The 17,901-nt window shown below is 43.1% G+C and overlaps 2 protein-coding genes across 14 annotated transcripts in view; one reads left to right on the plus strand and one right to left on the minus strand.

Annotated features, from left to right (window-relative positions):
* Ptpn21 (protein tyrosine phosphatase non-receptor type 21) overlaps nt 1-7,798 on the plus strand; it is a 57,142-nt gene extending 49,344 nt beyond the window's left edge. For all 3 annotated transcript variants that reach the window (XM_027419602.2, XM_027419600.2, XM_027419601.2), the window contains exons 14-19: nt 1,146-1,283; nt 2,036-2,257; nt 4,209-4,337; nt 4,472-4,706; nt 5,061-5,221; nt 5,813-7,798. In XM_027419602.2, the coding sequence (XP_027275403.1) occupies nt 1,146-1,283; nt 2,036-2,257; nt 4,209-4,337; nt 4,472-4,706; nt 5,061-5,221; nt 5,813-5,941 (1,014 nt within the window). In that variant the 3' untranslated portion in view covers nt 5,942-7,798. The remainder of the gene's footprint in view (nt 1-1,145; nt 1,284-2,035; nt 2,258-4,208; nt 4,338-4,471; nt 4,707-5,060; nt 5,222-5,812) is intronic.
* Nucleotides 7,799-16,015: 8,217 nt separating this feature from the next.
* Nucleotides 16,016-17,901, minus strand: part of LOC100751616 (spermatogenesis associated 7) — a 31,125-nt gene continuing 29,239 nt past the window's right edge. For all 11 annotated transcript variants that reach the window (XM_027419598.2, XM_027419594.2, XM_035445402.1 and 8 more), the window contains 2 exons: nt 16,902-16,959; nt 16,016-16,703 (listed from right to left, as the gene is read on the minus strand). In XM_027419598.2, coding sequence (XP_027275399.1) covers nt 16,140-16,703; nt 16,902-16,959 — 622 coding nt within the window. In that variant the 3' untranslated portion in view covers nt 16,016-16,139. The remainder of the gene's footprint in view (nt 16,704-16,901; nt 16,960-17,901) is intronic.

A 17,901-nucleotide genomic window follows, 5' to 3' on the forward strand; every position in this document is an offset into this window, starting at 1 on the left:
GGAGATAGGTAGAACCCAGTAGATTTCAGGGCAGTCAGACTGGGTTCAGTGAGAAAGACTTTGTCTCACAGGGATAGAATGGTAGAGGAGACACCCAGTGCTATGTTCTGGCCTCCACATATATGTCCATACCACGCACATTCTTCAGTTACAGTATAGCATTTTCTTCCTCGCCAAAATGTCTACTCTTTGTTCCTGTTCTGTGGTTTCAATCCTGGTGTCATGGCATTTTTTAGGCTGATAAAGGTGGAATAGGCTGATTTCCTTATAAGAACTTGGGAAACCATTTGTTTGAGTCCTAGGACTCTTTGTAACTCCACAGAATGGCTGAGGAGACATGTTCTCAGGTTTACCTGCTGGAGAGAACAAAGTCACCAGGCTTGAGAACTTTGGGAAACACCCGTTTTCACAGGACACTATTCCGTTGATGCTTCCCTTCCACTCCGGCTTTCTTGTAGAGTTTTCAGCTATGTTTATTTCGTGATGTAGAAATGTGGCCATTTTGGGACAGCCGAGGTCACATTGTTCTTCAAGACTGTAGAGTAGAATATGTGAAAGCAATTCACATTTCTCTTCCTTCCTTCCTTCCTTCCTTCCTTCCTTCCTTCCTTCCTTCCTTCCTTCCTGAATGATTTAAATCTGTTTGTTTGTTTTAAAAATAGTAAAGGCTGCCAGGCATGGTGGTGCATGTATTTCATCTCAGCACTCAGGAGGCAGAGACCAGTAGGGGGATAGCTGTGAGTTTGAGCCCAGCCTGTTATGTATAGGGAGTTCCAGGCCAGCTAAGGCTACATAGTGAGACCGTGTGTCAAAATAAGAAAAGAAAAAGGCTTGTTTTTCTGTTTTGTGTGGTGTCACATTTTGAAGTCGGGTAGTTCTGTAAGAATCTTGCCTGCCTCCAGCCTCACCTTTCATTGCAACAGAGCCTTGTAACCAATTGGAGTGAAAGCCGTCTATCTGGAGGCCTTATCAGAGCTCCGGCCTTGAAAGGAATGTCTTCTTCTTCTTAAAGCCTGTTCAGCAGACGTGTGGGAAGGAGTTTCTCTCCTTGGGTGCTAGCAGGCAGAGCTTGCTTCCTTGTTAGCCCGTTGACACAGCCTCTGAAAGGATTGTCTCTCTATATGTGTGTAAATATTTTCTTCCAGGGAATGAAAAAGACTCGAGGAGATGCAAAGAAGATCGGTCCCCTTAAGTTGGCTGCCCTCAATGGACTCTCCCTGTCCCGACTGCCTCTGCCTGATGAAGGGAAGGAAGTGTCCACCCGGGCAACAAATGACGAAAGGGTGAGTATGCAGGATGCCCGAGCTCTGTGCTTTCTCGGAGGGAGTGATCTTGGAGGCAACTCCAAAGTGCCCTCGTGAAATTTTCTGACTTAATTTAATAGTCATAAATGAATGTTAGGGAATCTTACTTTCTGGGTCACAGCCGGAGCAAACAATGTATTAAGTAATTTCAGGCTTCAATGTTGATTAAGCTATTTGCTTGTGAAAGTTCTTGATTGTTTTATTTCTTCAAAGCAAGAACATGTGTAAATGGATACAGAGAAAAGAAAGCAGACATTTCGTTATTATTGGAAATTCACCTTGTTTTTAAATTAAAATGAAATAAATACTGAATTGAAAATTTATTGTTTTAAAATGAGATGGGTGTTCATTTCTTTATAACTGCATCTGAAGGCAGCATCTGCTGCTCTCAGTATCTTCTATACATTTGTTGTAAAGAGCATTTGATTTTCCTGTCCTAGGAGAATTCTGTTTCTTAGAGATCACAAAACCGAGCATAGATTTAGAACTCAAGTGTAATGAACTGCCTCAGGCTCGCTTTCGGCTTCAAACTGAATTTTGCATTCTACATCTTGCCAATAACATTAGGTCTTTTTGTTCTAATTTCCATGACTTGTAAACCTTTGGGTTGGGTTTCATGTAGAATCTTCCATATTTGAAAATGCTAGACCTTGAAGCAGAAGACAAGATTTCAGAAGTACACTCAGCTATGCTATGTGACCCTTATTCATCATACGGGTCCTGTTTTACAGTGTAAGATTCTGGAACAGCGCTTAGAGCAAGGAATGGTCTTCACCGAATATGAAAGGATTCTTAAGAAACGACTAGTTGATGGAGAGTGTTCAACAGCCCGACTCCCTGAAAATGCAGAAAGAAATCGATTCCAAGACGTGCTTCCCTATGACGATGCCAGAGTAGAGTTGGTACCAACCAAGGAGAACAACACTGGCTACATCAACGCGTCACATATTAAGGTGAGAGGAGCGTCCCGAGGCTGCATCACCAGCACTGCAGTCCCGGGCTGACTTACAGCAATGCTAAGATTTTCGCTGGGGTCTGTATTGTGAGAACATCCCATTTGGAGTCATCATGATGATTATGTTATAGGCTGGAGAACCTAGACACATCCACTCTCCATGTGGTAGCCATTCTGTATCCATATTGTTGCCAGGACTTGGGGCATTCCATTTGTCTGCCAGTAGAACCTTGTCCTGAATCTGAAGACTCTTTGGGGGCTTGTCAGTTCTCACAGGAGCTGACTCTGAATCACTGGTTTTTCTCCATCACCCAACTGTGTGCCTTGTATGTAATGAATGTGCCAGTTTGCTTTCTGTGTGCTCCCTTTCCCCAGCCATGGCAATCAAACCCAGGTCATTGGGCTTAGTAGACACTGGAGCAATCAGCTGCAGGGACTCTGGAGGAAGCTCACACAAGCTTTTGCTTACCAGGATGCCATCTGTCCTGTCTTCTTGGGATGTCTAGTGTCACTCTGTTCTTTAAAGAATCACTCCCCGGAACAGTCTGATGCTGTTGAACTGGGTGATGTTACATTTGCCACAGTGGGAGGTGACAGGCCGCTCATGCCAGCTAGCTGGGATTCTTTATTGCAGAAAGGAGAATGCCCCTTATGGGACTGAGTTGTGCCTGTAGTCAGGTGTGCTTTTTTTCTTTCCCAGTTTTCTTCAGCTTGCACATTGTATTTGATAGTGATCTGACCTCCAAGGATTTGTAAAGACTTGGCAACCATGTGTGTTGCTTAATGGCTTTTGTTATTTGTTTATTTAGTTTTGGTTTTGGACACAGGGTCTCACTATGTCTCCTTGGCTGTTTATATAGCTAATGGTGGCCTTAAAATCATACAGAGTAGCCTCTGCCTCCCAGGTACTGGGATTAATGGCATAGTTAATGGTTTTGGAGAATCAATGCATGTACTGCCTTGCTTTTTATATGGGTATCATGTATTTAGAAACCAAACATATCTCTGGGATAACTCATCCCATCTCTTACAACTGGATGGGTAAAAATGGAATGAGATTGTGTTTTTGTTTTTTTGTTTTGTTTTGTTGTAGTGGTGTTTCAAAATCTTCAGCTACAACTTGAGGAGTCATGGAAAGAATATGAATTTCAGAATTGGGCAGATTGGGTCAACTCCTAGATCTCTCAGCAGTTGTGGGACCCCCACTTACTTAACCAACCGCTGTGATAACCTGTGGCTACCCACATGCTGCTGCTGACAGGGAACCTTAGAGGCAGGGTGTGTGGAACAGGGCTTGGCCCAGGCTCGAACATTTAATGGGCACTCAGGAAGACATGGTTGTTAGCAGTTACTGGTAGAAGGTAGTTTAGTCCCCATTTTCTTGGCTGTAGAGCTGGTGACTCCTTGTTATGTTAGCACTGGAGGGCATTGATTGCTAAGGGGAAACGTGGCCTTATGGAGGGAGATCTGGACTTGGTTCAGGACGGAGACCATTCTCAATGGAAGGTAGTTCTTTTCTCAGAGAAATCTGGCATTAGCATAAGTTTTGATTTACTTGCCCCTAGTTTTCTGAGCATATTTAATATTTCATCATGGCAAATTATGCTTGTGACTTGGGTTACTGTGATGTTGGTGTTAGCATTACAGAAGGAGGGGCCATTTACTTAGTACTTGTTACATGCCAGACATTGTGTACAATGGCTATCCTCACAACCCTATGGGCTGGGCAACTATTTTATTTTGTAGATAAAACTGAAATACAGGAGGTAAGCAGAATGTTCCAAGCCACATGGATGTCATATGAACTCATGGTACATGCTTATCAAGATGTCAGTTGTCCTTCCTTTGCTGAATAGCCCAGGCAGTTTTCAGTGTTACCATGAACACACCAACAGCTCTGCGTGTATATTCCATGCCCACACTGAGCTTTTAACCTTCGCTGATTGCAGGTCTCTGTCAGTGGAACTGAATGGGATTATATTGCCACACAGGGACCATTACAAAATACCTGCCAGGACTTTTGGCAGATGGTGTGGGAACAGGGAATCGCAATCATAGCGATGGTGACAGCGGAAGAGGTAAGTGCTCATTCCTCTCAACAACCACCTGGAGTGTTGACCTTTCGAGAAAAGTAGGGTTAGATGGTAGCTTGATTGAAGAACACCCCTGGCTGGCTCTTGTACTGCTACTGAATTATCCCTGTCTTTAACAGGAGGGTGGCAGGGAGAAGAGCTTCAGGTATTGGCCAAGGCTTGGTTCAAGGCACAACACCGTCACCTATGGAAGGTTTAAGATCACAACTCGCTTCCGCACAGACTCGGGCTGCTATGCCACTACAGGTTTGAAGATGAAGCACCTTCTCACAGGGCAGGAGAGGACAGTTTGGCATCTCCAGTACACAGACTGGCCTGAGCATGGCTGTCCTGAAGACCTCAAAGGATTTTTATGTAAGTATCTGTTTATAGGCAGCTTCCTTTGCCTTTGGTTTCTTAAATAGTCCCTCTCTGATGTCCCATAGAAGCTTTAGACTTGTTTTAAAATGAGGGGGCTTAACACAAGATGGGTTTATAGGGGTGTGTGTGTGTGTGTGTGTGCCACATGACATGTGTGGAGGTTAGAGTTTGTTCTCTCTTTCCACCATGTTCCTCCTGGTGATTGAACTCAGGGCATCAGTCTTGGTGAGTGCTCTTACCCACACTGCCATTTTGCCAGCCTAAGGAGTTCTTAAGAGATGGCTAGTCATGAGTAGCTTTATATGCTGTTATCTGAGTACTTTTGTATTTCACTGATTTTTTTCACAGCATACCTTGAAGAGATCCAGTCTGTTCGACGTCATACAAACAGTACAAGTGAACCGCAAAGCCCCAACCCTCCACTGCTGGTACACTGCAGTGCTGGCGTAGGAAGAACTGGTGTCGTCATTTTGTCAGAGATCATGATTGCCTGTCTGGAGCACAACGAGGTGATGAGTTATGTTAAGCTCTATATTCTTAATAGCTGGGAAAGAGAGGGGCATAGTGCCTCAGTATCTTTCTGAACATGTTTCCTAGGACTATGGTGGCCACAAGATCGATGTTAAGTGTTGTTTGTAAAAGGCTCTGGCCTAGAGGTTCTTGGCTCTGGCTGTCATAATAAAGACTGAGATGTCACATAATATGGAAGGCTGTCAAATGTGTTGTGTTAAGTGTTAATGGTATTACAGGAAACACTAGATAAAACACATTATTAGTGCTGGCCAGTGGTCTGTGTGGGAAATGTTGACTTAGATCCTGGCAGTGCCTAGCACACGTTGAATCTGAGACTCTGTGAGGTGATTGACATGTAACTGATATACAAGTCAGTATGTTGCAGCTAAGGCCTGTTGAAGAAAAAAATCACATGGATATTTTGTTTGTAGTAGCTAAACCAAATCAGATCTTAGGTTATCACAGAAGATGCTCAGGTAGACAGGGGGCTGCCTGCCTGTCTCTTAGGCGAATCTCTGTGAGGGCAACAGCCTTTGCAGTGTTTTTCCCCTCTGGAATATTCTCTTCATCACTGTTTCTCTCACTAGGTGCTGGATATCCCCAGAGTGCTGGACATGCTAAGACAACAAAGAATGATGCTGGTGCAGACGCTTGGCCAGTATACATTCGTGTACAGAGTTCTCATCCAGTTCCTCAAAAGCTCCAGGCTCATTTAAGCTCCCACATCTTTTTATGGGGACCCAATCATGTGAAGTGTTTACAGCGTAAAGAAAAAGGAAGGAAGGAAGGAAGAGAAAGACAGAAAGAAGTGCTCGTGCAGCTCCTATTTTGTCCCCAGCAGTCCCGTGTGGAGATCCAGAGCGGGAGGAATGGTATGAAGAGCTGAAGAAGCATCCCAAGCACAAGGCTGAGGAGGGATGTGGACCTGGGGCAGGCTGAGGAAGACAGGCTTGGTGCTCTGGCCTCACCTGCCCGGCTTGCAGCACTTGCACACATTTTGGAGTCTGTATTTTCTGGACGGTTCTCTGTCTTACTGAAGCTGCACTGGGCAGTTCTGGCAATCATTACGGCGCACAGATTTCTATTTTAAGCTAGTTTTTGATAATGTAATTTTATGAATAAATAGGGTTTTTTGTTTTGTTTTGTTTTAGCTAGAAGCTGAACTTTTATGTGGGGTGAGCCACAGACTGAGTAGTTCTTGAGTAACTATTTAAAACCATTATTAGCTTTTGTTTAAGAAGAAAAACTACAGGGAACTAAGTGGTTTATTCACCAAATCCAAAACTAAAGAAAAATCTAAAAGTGTTATTTTGAAACATAGAAAGCATTTTTATATTCAGAATGTTTTTTATCCTAAAAGTTCTATATATTTGTACCTTCTATATTTTCCAAATAAGAGCTCAATTTGTTATGATACTGAGTCACTTAATGTGAAGTTGGGGATAAAGGCACATTATTTAAAAAAAAAGATCAAAGAATCAGATTCACTGTTTTTTCAGTATTATTAATAAGCATAAATGAGTTTGATTTTATTGGTTGAAAATGAAGAAAGCAATTGCAAAGGATGGTTTTAAGCACTTTTTTGTTAAAAATGAGTTTAATATATGTGGCTTTATATTTTAAATAACAACAGTGGACACTATTTCAGAGAGAAGGGTTATGAGTATGTACGATGACTAGGACAAGAGCAAGTGCCTGTGGCGGTTTTGCAGGATAGCTTGGTTGTTACAGAAACGCAGTATTATGTATTAATATCTCAGTATTAATCACACTGAGAGCTGAGATGGAGGGGGAGCTTGGGGGTAGACCCGAGAGGGCTACGGACAGGGAATCCAAGGTCTCACTGACAAAGGCTTCCCTGTTCGGGTTTGTATTATCATTACAGAAGACTTTAAACAGTTAACGGGAGGTTCCTTTCCGAAATCACAGCCCAAACTTATGGGGCCACCAGAAATTGCTATGGTGTTTAGGGAGTACTTGAATTTAGCACCTTAATCCTGCATTCACCCTGGGTTCAGTCCTAGGCATTTGGTCCTCCTCTTCTATCTCCTTTGCAAACATCTCGCTGGTCAGAACCAGATCAGGTTTGAAGGGGAGAGTGTTGTCCTTGGCCCAGGCTAAGCTTGCTTTGTGAGACGTAGAGGACAAGCTGGTACCTTTAGCTGACCCCCTCCCGCACCTCCCTCCGTCCTCCCCCACACACACCTGATTCTGGTTCACTGCGGTCGTAGACCTTCTAGAATGTTGGATCTAGGATTAGCTCCCAAATGATAATGTTCTGCCATCATTCTGATTTGACTCTGTGGTGAGCTTCACCCTCCATGACAGATGAGTGTCAGCCCAACTAAGCACAGGAGACTCACATGGAAAGCACACCCCAGGATGGGATTGGAGGTTTGGGTGGTATATGTTCCATCTCATACCATATGAAGGACAGGACTTTTTCTGAAACATTTTCTTCCAATGGTACATTGTTTGAAGATGCTTTCTGTCACACTTAAACATCTGGAAATATCCCACCGACAAGGACATATTGTAAAACAAAACTTTTAATTAAAGAGTAATATATGGCATGTGTGTGTTCCTGTTGCAATACCTTGTTCCTTCAGGGCAAAATTACACTTTTTAAACCTCCCGTGTACACTTGCCATCACTTCTACATTTTAAACTTAGCTAAGGTTTTTAAAGGTTTACCGTGCCTGAGTTAAGAATGTTGCCGTCTGTCTGCCAGGCTCTTAGTTCCTAGATATCAAAATTATCACAAAACAGGTTGTAAACCAATGATTTCTGCCAGTTAACTTTGGTATTTCTGGCACCAGCTTTCTTCTGGGGATTCTAGAGTTTTTTAGGAGAGGTGGCTCAGTGGTTAAGAGCACTGGCTGCTCTTCCAGAGGATCTGAAATCAATTCCTAACAACCACATGGCATCTCACAACTATCTCTAACTTGAGTTTGACACACATGCAAAACACCAATGCACATAAATTAAATAAATAAATAAATAAGGGAAATGTCTGTCTAGGACCACAGAGGACAGGGTTATGATATAGGACTATATGATATCATGGCATGGCCAAATTCATTTCAGAGAGGCAGATGTGTTAATACAACTGTAAGAAAAATTGACAAAATAACTATGGAGGTCTTCTGCAATGTACAGGCTTATTACTGGAGATTTATATGAATAAATGTATGGATGAGGGTCTTTGTTGTCGGTATCCTGCAACAGGAAAACAGATAATTTTTTGAGTAAATTGTTTTTTAATATATATGTAACACACACACACACACACACACACACACACACACAACTTTAAGACAAAGTCCCACTGTGTCTTGAACTTGATCTGCCTGCCTCTGCCTCTGTCTCTAGAGTGCTGGGACTAAGGCTTTCAGCACCATGCCTTTTCAGCACTGAGCATATAAGGCAAACTAAATATTTGAAATTCATTTTAAAAATATCTCAACTCAGGGAAGAAGCAAGCATGAATGCTGCCTGAGAAAGTGGCTGTGAGGTGGGGGTGAAGGGGTGATTAGGCCAAGTATTCTACCTTCCCTGTTGCACTTACCCGCCATACCCTCCCTGGTCCCTGGTGTGGTCCCTGGATTGAGATGGGAAGAAAGGGCTGAAGCATCAGCCAAGCAGCATTGCCGAGTGTGCAACAGCGCCCTCTGGAGGCCATCTCTAGGTCAGAGAGAGAGAGAGAGAGAGGAGAGAGAGAGAGAGAGAGAGAGAGTGTGTTGTGTGTGTGTGTGTGTGTGTGTGTGCGTGCGCCACAGCATTTGTGTGCAGATCAGAGGTCAGCTTTTCAGGAGTTAAAAGGTAGTTATCTCCTACCACCTTATTGAAGCAGGGCCTGTTTTGTTTCTGTACCTTTACCCACTGAGCTGCGCCACCAGCTTTGATTTTTAAACGTGCAAATAGACTACATGCATTATTTTAGTTGTCAGACGTGAATAGTAAATTTGCACAGGTTTAACTTGCCAAAAGGAATTCAGAATATTGGATTACCAACTGGATTAGCCAGAATATAAATCTGCCAAACTTCAATCTTAGGGTGGGTTTGGTGAAGCTGATACATATTTAGTGATGCTGACTGAGCTGAGAAAAAAAGAACAAATGAATGGGGGAAGTAGAAAGCTGGCCCATATCTCAGTTTAGGTTCTATTGCTGTGAAGAGATGCCATGACCATAAAGGAAAACATTTAATTGGGGCTGGCTTACAGTTCAGACATTTAGTCCATTGTTGGCATGGCCAGAAGCATGGTGGCATGCAGGTAGACATGGTGCTGGAGAAGGAGCTAAGAGTTCTACATTAGAAAGAGACTGTGTGCCATACTGGGCACAGCTTGAGCATATGAACCCTCAAAGCCTGACCCTATGGTGGTGACATACTTCCTCCAACAAGGTCACACCTACTAATAGTGCCATTCCCTATGGCCAAGCATTCAGACACAAGTATATGGGAGCTATTCCTATTCAAACCACCACAGTCCACTTTTTAATAAGGTGTACACATCACAGGTTAGTGTTGTGGAAGATTAGCTATCATTTGAAATGAACGGGCACTGAACAACACAGATCTTTCTTATGGTATTAGTTACTTTTCTATTACCATGACCAGAGAGACTTCTCAGAAAAAGCATTTAATTGGGCTCACGGTTTCAAAGGGTTAGACTATCATGCAGGGACCATAGCAGCAGAAGGCAGGTGCTGGTGCTGGAGTAGCAGCTGAGAGGTTACTTCTTGATTCACAAGCTTATTACTGGAGAGAGCTGACAGGGAACAGCATAATCTTTACAGCATAATCTTTATGTTTGTTTTTGTTTTTTGTCCTGGAACTAGCTCTGTAGGCTAGGCTAGCCTTGAACTCATAGAGATTTGCCTACCTCTGCCTCAAATCTCTGCCTCCCCAGTGCTGGGATTAAATGCATGCACCACTACTGCTCAGCAGCAGTCTTTTTGAGACCTCAAAGCCTGTCCCTTTCACCAAGCCCATACCTCCTCATCCTTCCCAAATAGTTGCCTTGGTCATGGTATTTTATCTTAGCAACAGAAAAGTAACAAAAAAAGTCAAAGGCAAGGCATGGTACCAAGAAAAACTAAGAGCTCATATCTTGATCTACAAGTAGAAGGCAGAGAGAGAGAGAAAGGGGGGGCACACGGAATGGCACTGAGCCTTTTGAAACCTCAAGCCCATCTGTCCACAATGACACATTATGTCCCCAACAAGGACACCTCCTAATCTTTCCCAAACAGTTCCACCAAGTAGGGACCACCACACTTACAATATGTATTGTAACTTAAGAGTTTTTGGGGGGGAGTAGGGAAAGGGTTTATTTTAAATGACATATCACTAAGGATGGTAATGCACCCCTCAAGAGTCATAGTCTCACAAAAACTCCAGTACCAGACATGAGAAACATCCCTTTGTGCTGGTTAGGGGAGTTCAATTGACCACCCAAACAATACAGCCTATTGCCATTGCCCTTGTCCTTGGTTCCCTCCCAGAATTTGAATGTAAGTCCCTATTGCTGATGACACCACAAGCTTTCGATACAGGCCTTGAAGGGACTGAGCTGGAAGCTTCTCCCTGGATTAGCTTTCATGGGACCAGAAGGTGCCATGCAAAGCTGCCAAGGAAGAAGAGTAATAAATAATCCTATCTAGATATGACACCTATGAGTCAAATGACCAGATCAGCAAGATATTTCCAAAGGCTCAGCAGTGGCACTTAGATTGTGTGTGTATGTGTGTGGGGTTCAGCTTACAGCTCCATCATTGAGGGAAGTCAGGAAAGGAGCCGGAATTCAGTGAAGCAGAGGCCATGGAGGACATGCTTACCAGTTTGTTGTTCCTCATGGCTTGGTCAGCCTGCAATCTTATACAACTCAGGACCACTTTGCCCAAGGGTGGCACCACCCGAAGTGGGATGGTCCCACTAGACCATTAATCATTAATCAAGAAATGCCTCATTTCTCAAGAAAAATGAGAAAATGGTGGCATTTTCTCAACTGAGGTTCTCTCTTCCCAAATGACTAGCTTGTGTCAAGTTAACTAGCCAGAGAAATTGGTCTGTCAACTTGACACCCAAACATTACTATTCAACTGCAGCCTTTTGTGTTTATCCCCAAGTTCTCATATTAGTATCAATACCTCAGTGGATGTGGGAAGTTGGTCTGGTGGGGTGGTGGAGGTAGTGCAAAGGAGCCTGGGGGTTAGCATTTACATCCTGGGTGTAACCAAGCTGTCAAATTGGACTTAAAGCCCACTCAATAAGAGGTAAGTCACACCTGGTACTATGAATGCAACCAATTACCTATGGCCCTTGAGGCCACAGAACCTAGAGGAGATCTACTACTGCTACTTCCCTAAACCAGTTGTCTTAGTGAGGGTTTCTATTGGGAAGAGACACTATGACCATGACAACTCTTATAAAGGAAAACATTTAATTGGGGTGGCTTACTTACAGTTCAGAGGTTCAGTCCACTACCATGGTGGGACGTGGCAGCGTGCAGGCAGACATGGGGCTGGAGAAGGAGCTGAGAGTCCTATATCTTACAGGCAACAGGAAGTGGTCTGGAACACTGGGTGGTATCTTGAGCAAAAGAGACCTTAAAGTGATACACTTCTTCAACAAGACCATACCTACTCCAATAAAGCCACACCTCCTAATAGTGCCACTCCCTATGAGCTTATGCGGGGTGGGGGGCGGTCAATTACATTCAAACTAACACACCAGTATAATCTTTAATTGTAGACTTCACCTCTCATTAAACAAGCTGCTTCTTGCAGTAATTTCCATTACAGAAAGCCATGACTGGTCAAAAGCAGAGGACAACTGACCGTGGGTTACTGAGCCCTCATAGACATAACACAACCCCTCCACCTAAAGCTCAGGGAACACTGCAGAGAGGAGATGGAAAGATAAGAGCAGAGGGCTGGGACATCTGCTGTGAGATGATATTGTCTATGTATGATAGGGAACAATCTGACTACTTAAACAATACCTGAACAACGACACCACCAGTTGACACCACAAGGAGGATGGGAGAAATCACTAGACATAGAGCTACAAGCAATTTATGATGCTGAGGGAGAAGGATTAGTCTTTTTCAGGCATGACAGCTACCTAATTGGTTACCCAATATCAAGTGGTCAGCCAGGAAAACCTACACATTGAACAACACTAAATGGATCCAGCAGGTTGTATATACTCACTTGTATATTATATGCTTACTCATATATTCATGTATGTAAAACAATAATTAGAAATTAGCCATGAGCTAGAAACCCTTCCCCTAGAATGAGATTGATGAATACTCTCTATGGTATCCTAGAGCCCTCATCCAGTGGCTGATGAGAGCAGAGACAGACATCCACAGAAATACACTGAGCTGAAATCTGGAACTCAGTTGAAGAGAGGGAGGAATGAAGAACGAAGGGGTCTGTACCTGGTTGGAGAAACCCACAGAAACAGTTGGCCTGAAAAAGGGAAAGCATATCGACCCCAGATGCTCTTTGGGAGGACAGTACAGGACTAATCCAGCCCCCTGATCATGGATGCCAATGGGGAGGCCCCTGCACTCCTGGGAGCCTCTGGAGGTGGACTGGCGTTTTGCCCTGGTGGGTGGGAGGGACTTCGAGAGCCCATCCCACTTGAAGGGATTCGCTCTGTCTCTGAACACATGGGGAGGGGCCTAGGCCCAGCACAGGAAGATTTGGTGGACTTGGTGGAGCCCTGGTTGGGGGCCCTACCCTGCCTGGGGAGTGGCGGGTGGATGGGGTGGGGGGTAGGTTGGAGGTGGGGGAGAAGGAATGGGGGTGGGGGGAGGGAGAGGGAGAGGGAAAGTACATGTGAAAATATTAATAATTTAATAAAAAAAGAAAAAAAATTAAAAAAAAAAAAAAAAAAAAAAAGAAATTAGCCATGAGTTTGAAGGTGAGCAGGGGGTAGAGTATGGGAAGGGTTTGGAGGCTTGGAGGAAGGGGAAATGATGTAAACATAGTACATAGATATAAAATTTAATAAGCTATAGTTTTGGTAAAATTGGAATATCAGTAATAAACACAGTATAGCAATTAGCCTGAAAAAGTTAAATGTCTTCCAGAGATGACAGTTTCTAGAAAAGACTTAAAGAATTAATAACAAGATTAAAAATATTATAAGAAACCTTAGACCCATGTGATTTAAACAATATTTTTAAAACAGAAATTAAAAAAAAAAAAAAAAGACAGACGCTGGAGATATGGCTCTGTGCTTAAGGGCACTGACTGTACTTCCTAAGGACCGGGGTTAAACTCCCAAGTGCTGGAGGCAGAGGCAGGTGGATTTCTGTGAATTTGAGGCTGCCCAGGTTTATACAGAAAATTCCAGGCCAGTCAGGGAAACACAGTGAGATCCTGTCTAAAAAAAAAAAAAAATCCATGTGAACAAGCAAGATTTTCATATACCATTTACTACATTCTCCTTTGTAAACTGGGAATTTGCAAATAGCTGCACTGCATCCCTATTTCCCTACCATCTGACTCTCAACCTTAAACTATCCTCCTTAGGCTATGAATGAATAGCTGTTAGGCAGTCACTGATCTGGGGAGCCAAAGAGACAGCTACTGCCTTTAGAGTGCAGACACAATTGCAAACAGACTGTAGACAGGCAATCACTCAGAGTCACTGGAGGTGGCTAGGGGTACTGCAGAAGGAAAGGACACTCTGAGAACAGGGTAGATGCAAAGACATGCAGAGGCAAAACAAACAGGCAGGGCAGCCTAATGCCTGGAGGAAGAAGGAAAGAGATGACCTGGGAAGAAAATGACTTCATATGGTGAATAAGTGGGCACACGTTTAAAGGAGCAGCCTGTAGGTGTTTTCACCTACTACTTGTTTAATTCTTAAGATTACGGTGCTGTAATTACATCCACCCAAAGGCTGAGAATCAGAGGCTCAACAATGCAGGTCACAGAGATCAAACCTAGGCAATCTGGCTCAGAAGGCACACCACCAGCCTCAGAATAGAGTCTAAGTCAAAATTTCCTAGATCCATCATTAATAACTCTACCTTGCATAGCTTTTGCTGTACCCAAGAACAAGTTTTAATATTTGTTTTATATTAACTCATCTCTTAAAACAAAATTTGAAGAGGAACTAAAGGATAATATCAAAATGTCCTAAGAGGTATAAAAAATTAGAATGGGCAAGGGCTCCAAAGACAAACAACAAACAAACAAACAAACAAAAACTGGATTCAGGGTTAGAGCATAAAGATGACCTGGCATGCCAAAGGGCAGTACTGGAATGCCAAGAAAAGTTACCAAGATCATCTCAGAAAGATGTCGGCTCCCACAAGTAGGAAGCAGCCAGGGTGGAGGGTCTGACAAAGTCACAGGGGTAACAGATGAGGGCTTGTCCATATGGCTACTGCCATGGAAAGATGGAGTTCAGGAACTGAAGAATAAAAGTGGGTGGATGAGACAGGGGCTGGGCTGAAGTTATGTTAGGAGAGTTAAGATGAATGATGGAAAAAGATGCTGTTTACACTTGATCTTAGCTAAAAGGCTCAGAAGAACAGAGGCGCTGCTTAGAAAGTTAAGGGAAGGGCTAGAGATGTTGTCCAGTGGGTCGAGTGCTAGCAAACACAGCCCCAGATTCAATATTCAACACCCTATAAAACTGAGCATATGCCTCTAAAAATTACTGCTGGGGAGGTAGAGGCAGGCGTATCCAAAGTTCAAGGTCATCCTCAGCCACACAGCAGGCTAAAGACAAGCCTGAGTTATTGGAGACACTGTCTTGTGTCTCCTGGGAGAGAGGAAGGGCTGTGTTACTGAACAGCAGACATTCACCTCAGCACCATTGTTTCCTCCCAGAAGTCTCTCTCATCCTCAAACCATAAACATCCACTCTCCTGTCTCCTGCAGTGCCCAGAACACTAGTTTAACCGAAGGCTGATAAAAGCTAGTTGGAGGTCACAGCTAGAATAACCTAGGTTATTAATAGCATCTTATCTTCCTCAACAGAATCAACAAAGAAAACTTAGCAAGTTACAGTGACTCAGTATCCAATTATGTTATTGTAAGTGGTTGAAAAGGAAAATTAGAAGTGAGTCTCTTGAAAGATTTTGTTTTGTTGTAGTTTCTATTTTTCTTTGAGTCTCCATTACAGGAGAGGCTGGTTTCAAACTCAATCCTCCAGCCTCTGTACATGATAAAATGTAATGTTGTAAGACCATCCCAGATTATAAACCATTTCTCAATGGCCAGGAGGGGGGTCAAACATGTTCCTCTGAAAAGCAACTTTAGGAGTGGTGCTCCAAAGAGTCTCAGGTAACCCAGTGGTTCCCACCCTTGTGTGTCATCCCCTCACCCCTTAAGTATGCAAGAGACCCATGACTTGCCTGATTCTAACCAGGAATGTCAAAAAAGTGTTGGCAAATCATCCATCTTGCTAGCAGTCTCTATGGCTCTCCGTTGCCTTCAAAGAGCAAGTAGCCATGCTGTGGCCTGCTTAAGGACAGTGCCCATGGCAGGAGATGGCAAGCAGCCATCTGTCCACCAGCCAGCCAAAATCAAATGAAGCTCTCAGATCTATGGTATAAGAAAAGGAATTCTGCCAACAGCTGAAGCTTGGAAGCAGGTTCTCCCTTGGCCAAACCTCCTGATGAGCTCACAGCCCTGAATACCACCTGGACTGCAGCTTTTAAGCCCCAGAGTAGAGCACAAATCATGCTGTGTTTCACTTCTTCAACCACAGACAATGGGATTAATAATAAATATATGGTGTTTCAAGATGCTAAATTTATGGTAATTTATTATATAGCACTGAAAATACAAAAATCTTAATATGTAAAAAGAAAAGGAGAAAAGTAGTATTGAGTTACTGGCCACATGGAGTATTTATTAATGAAGATCCAGAGGTCAGTCTTCAATGCTCATTTCCATGATTTTTAGAGTTAATTCCTTGTCATGATTACTGCCATTTTTGACACTGGGGAACTGAACAGATGGGGACAGTGATGTGTTAAGACAACATAATTCTCTGGAAGTCTCAACCTTTTCATAGTCACTGTCACCTTCAATGACATCCACAGAAGTTTCCTGGTCAATTAAACTGTCAGAAATTCTTGGATTATTTTCATTCCAGGTTGAGGCTTCAAGATCTGTCTCATCATTGACCTGTTGAACTGTAACACCTGAATACTTGAATCTGTGAACAGGTATTAAAAATTCACCAGGTAAAGAGAACATCTTGTCTTCATCCTTCGGCATAGATGACAACATGTCCAGGGCCTCCTGGAACTGCTGGCGCTCTTGCTGAATTAATGTATCATCATTACTTACAAGTTCAGTATGTTTTGAAATCAGAGCCTTTTGAAAATCAAGTTGATTCAACATTCTGAAACTGTTTTGCTTTTCTGGCTGTTCCTCAGATATGCATCCCAAGTCAACCTTCAGGCCATGCAGCAGGTAGCGCATTTTCCCCTAGGATTAAGGAAAGAAACATGTAGTTATGAGGGTCATTACATTAGTAAATAAACTGAACCACTTCTGTCTCAGAGGATTAACATTCCCACAGCTCTTTCACCCCTTCACCTCACAGAAAGCACAAGGGGAAAGTACCTGTTTTAAATGCCTTCATTTAGCATATACAAAAACATTAAACTCTAAAGAAAGACAAACCTCCTCCAAATGGTGTTTATTTTGTTTTATATGCCGCTCAAACAGTCGCTCTAAAAACCTACAAATGATAAAGAAAAACATTAATATCTTAAAATCAGATAATCTATTCAACGTAAAATAGGTACCTAATATAAAAAATGACAAAGGCTGGAGAGTGGTTTCCAGATGAATGGTTTTCTCTGTGAAGTTGAGACTAGTCCTTCCTGTTCTGTCTACTTCTCTAACCTGGCAGGCAGCCTGGCATTGGTTACGCATAGAAGTGATATAATAGTTACCAGGGTATCTGAAGAACTGTGTACTGTTTTATGTTTCTGTGAGTGTTTCAGGGGAGGCACAGTACTCCCTGTAAAGCTCTCTCCATAAGATGCAGACACTAAAAGCTCCCTATGTTCCTTCATCAAAGCCTAGAGAAAATGCTCTCACAGATCTAGATCATCTTGATTGATGATAAGCCTTCAAAACAACCTCCAAATGATTGCCAGGTATTTATGCTAGACATACAATCTGCCCCCACCCAATCCCAACACGGTGTGTTGCATAGCCCTGGCTGGCTTGGAACTCTTAAGATACCAGGCTGACCTGGAATTCAGGGATCTGCCTCCTTAATAGGATTAAGGGCATGTTTCACCAAGCCTGGCTCACACAAGCAGTTTTATCTCTTTTCCTGCCACAGCTAGGGCATGAAAGTGAAAACCATGTTAAAGATGAGAAATTACATCCCCTAAGGTCACAAGCCCTTCTGAGAATTTAACACACAGAAGTGACTAGCCTCAGGGAATGTATTCTATCTAGACCAGGCCCAGAATCACAGTAACCTGCCAACAGGTTTCTGGGGGGGGGGGGGGACACGACACTACACGGGGACAGGACCTACTTTCCTTGGTCACTCAAGTTACCAACATTCATGCTCCTCAGTGAGATGAGACCATCCACAGAATAGGAGGTCTGGATTATTCTGTCAGTTTTAAAAGAACAAGAAACTTGTATCCTACCTACTCTT

Source organism: Cricetulus griseus, chromosome 5 (assembly GCF_003668045.3).
Source record: "Cricetulus griseus strain 17A/GY chromosome 5, alternate assembly CriGri-PICRH-1.0, whole genome shotgun sequence".
NCBI lineage: Eukaryota > Metazoa > Chordata > Mammalia > Rodentia > Cricetidae > Cricetulus > Cricetulus griseus.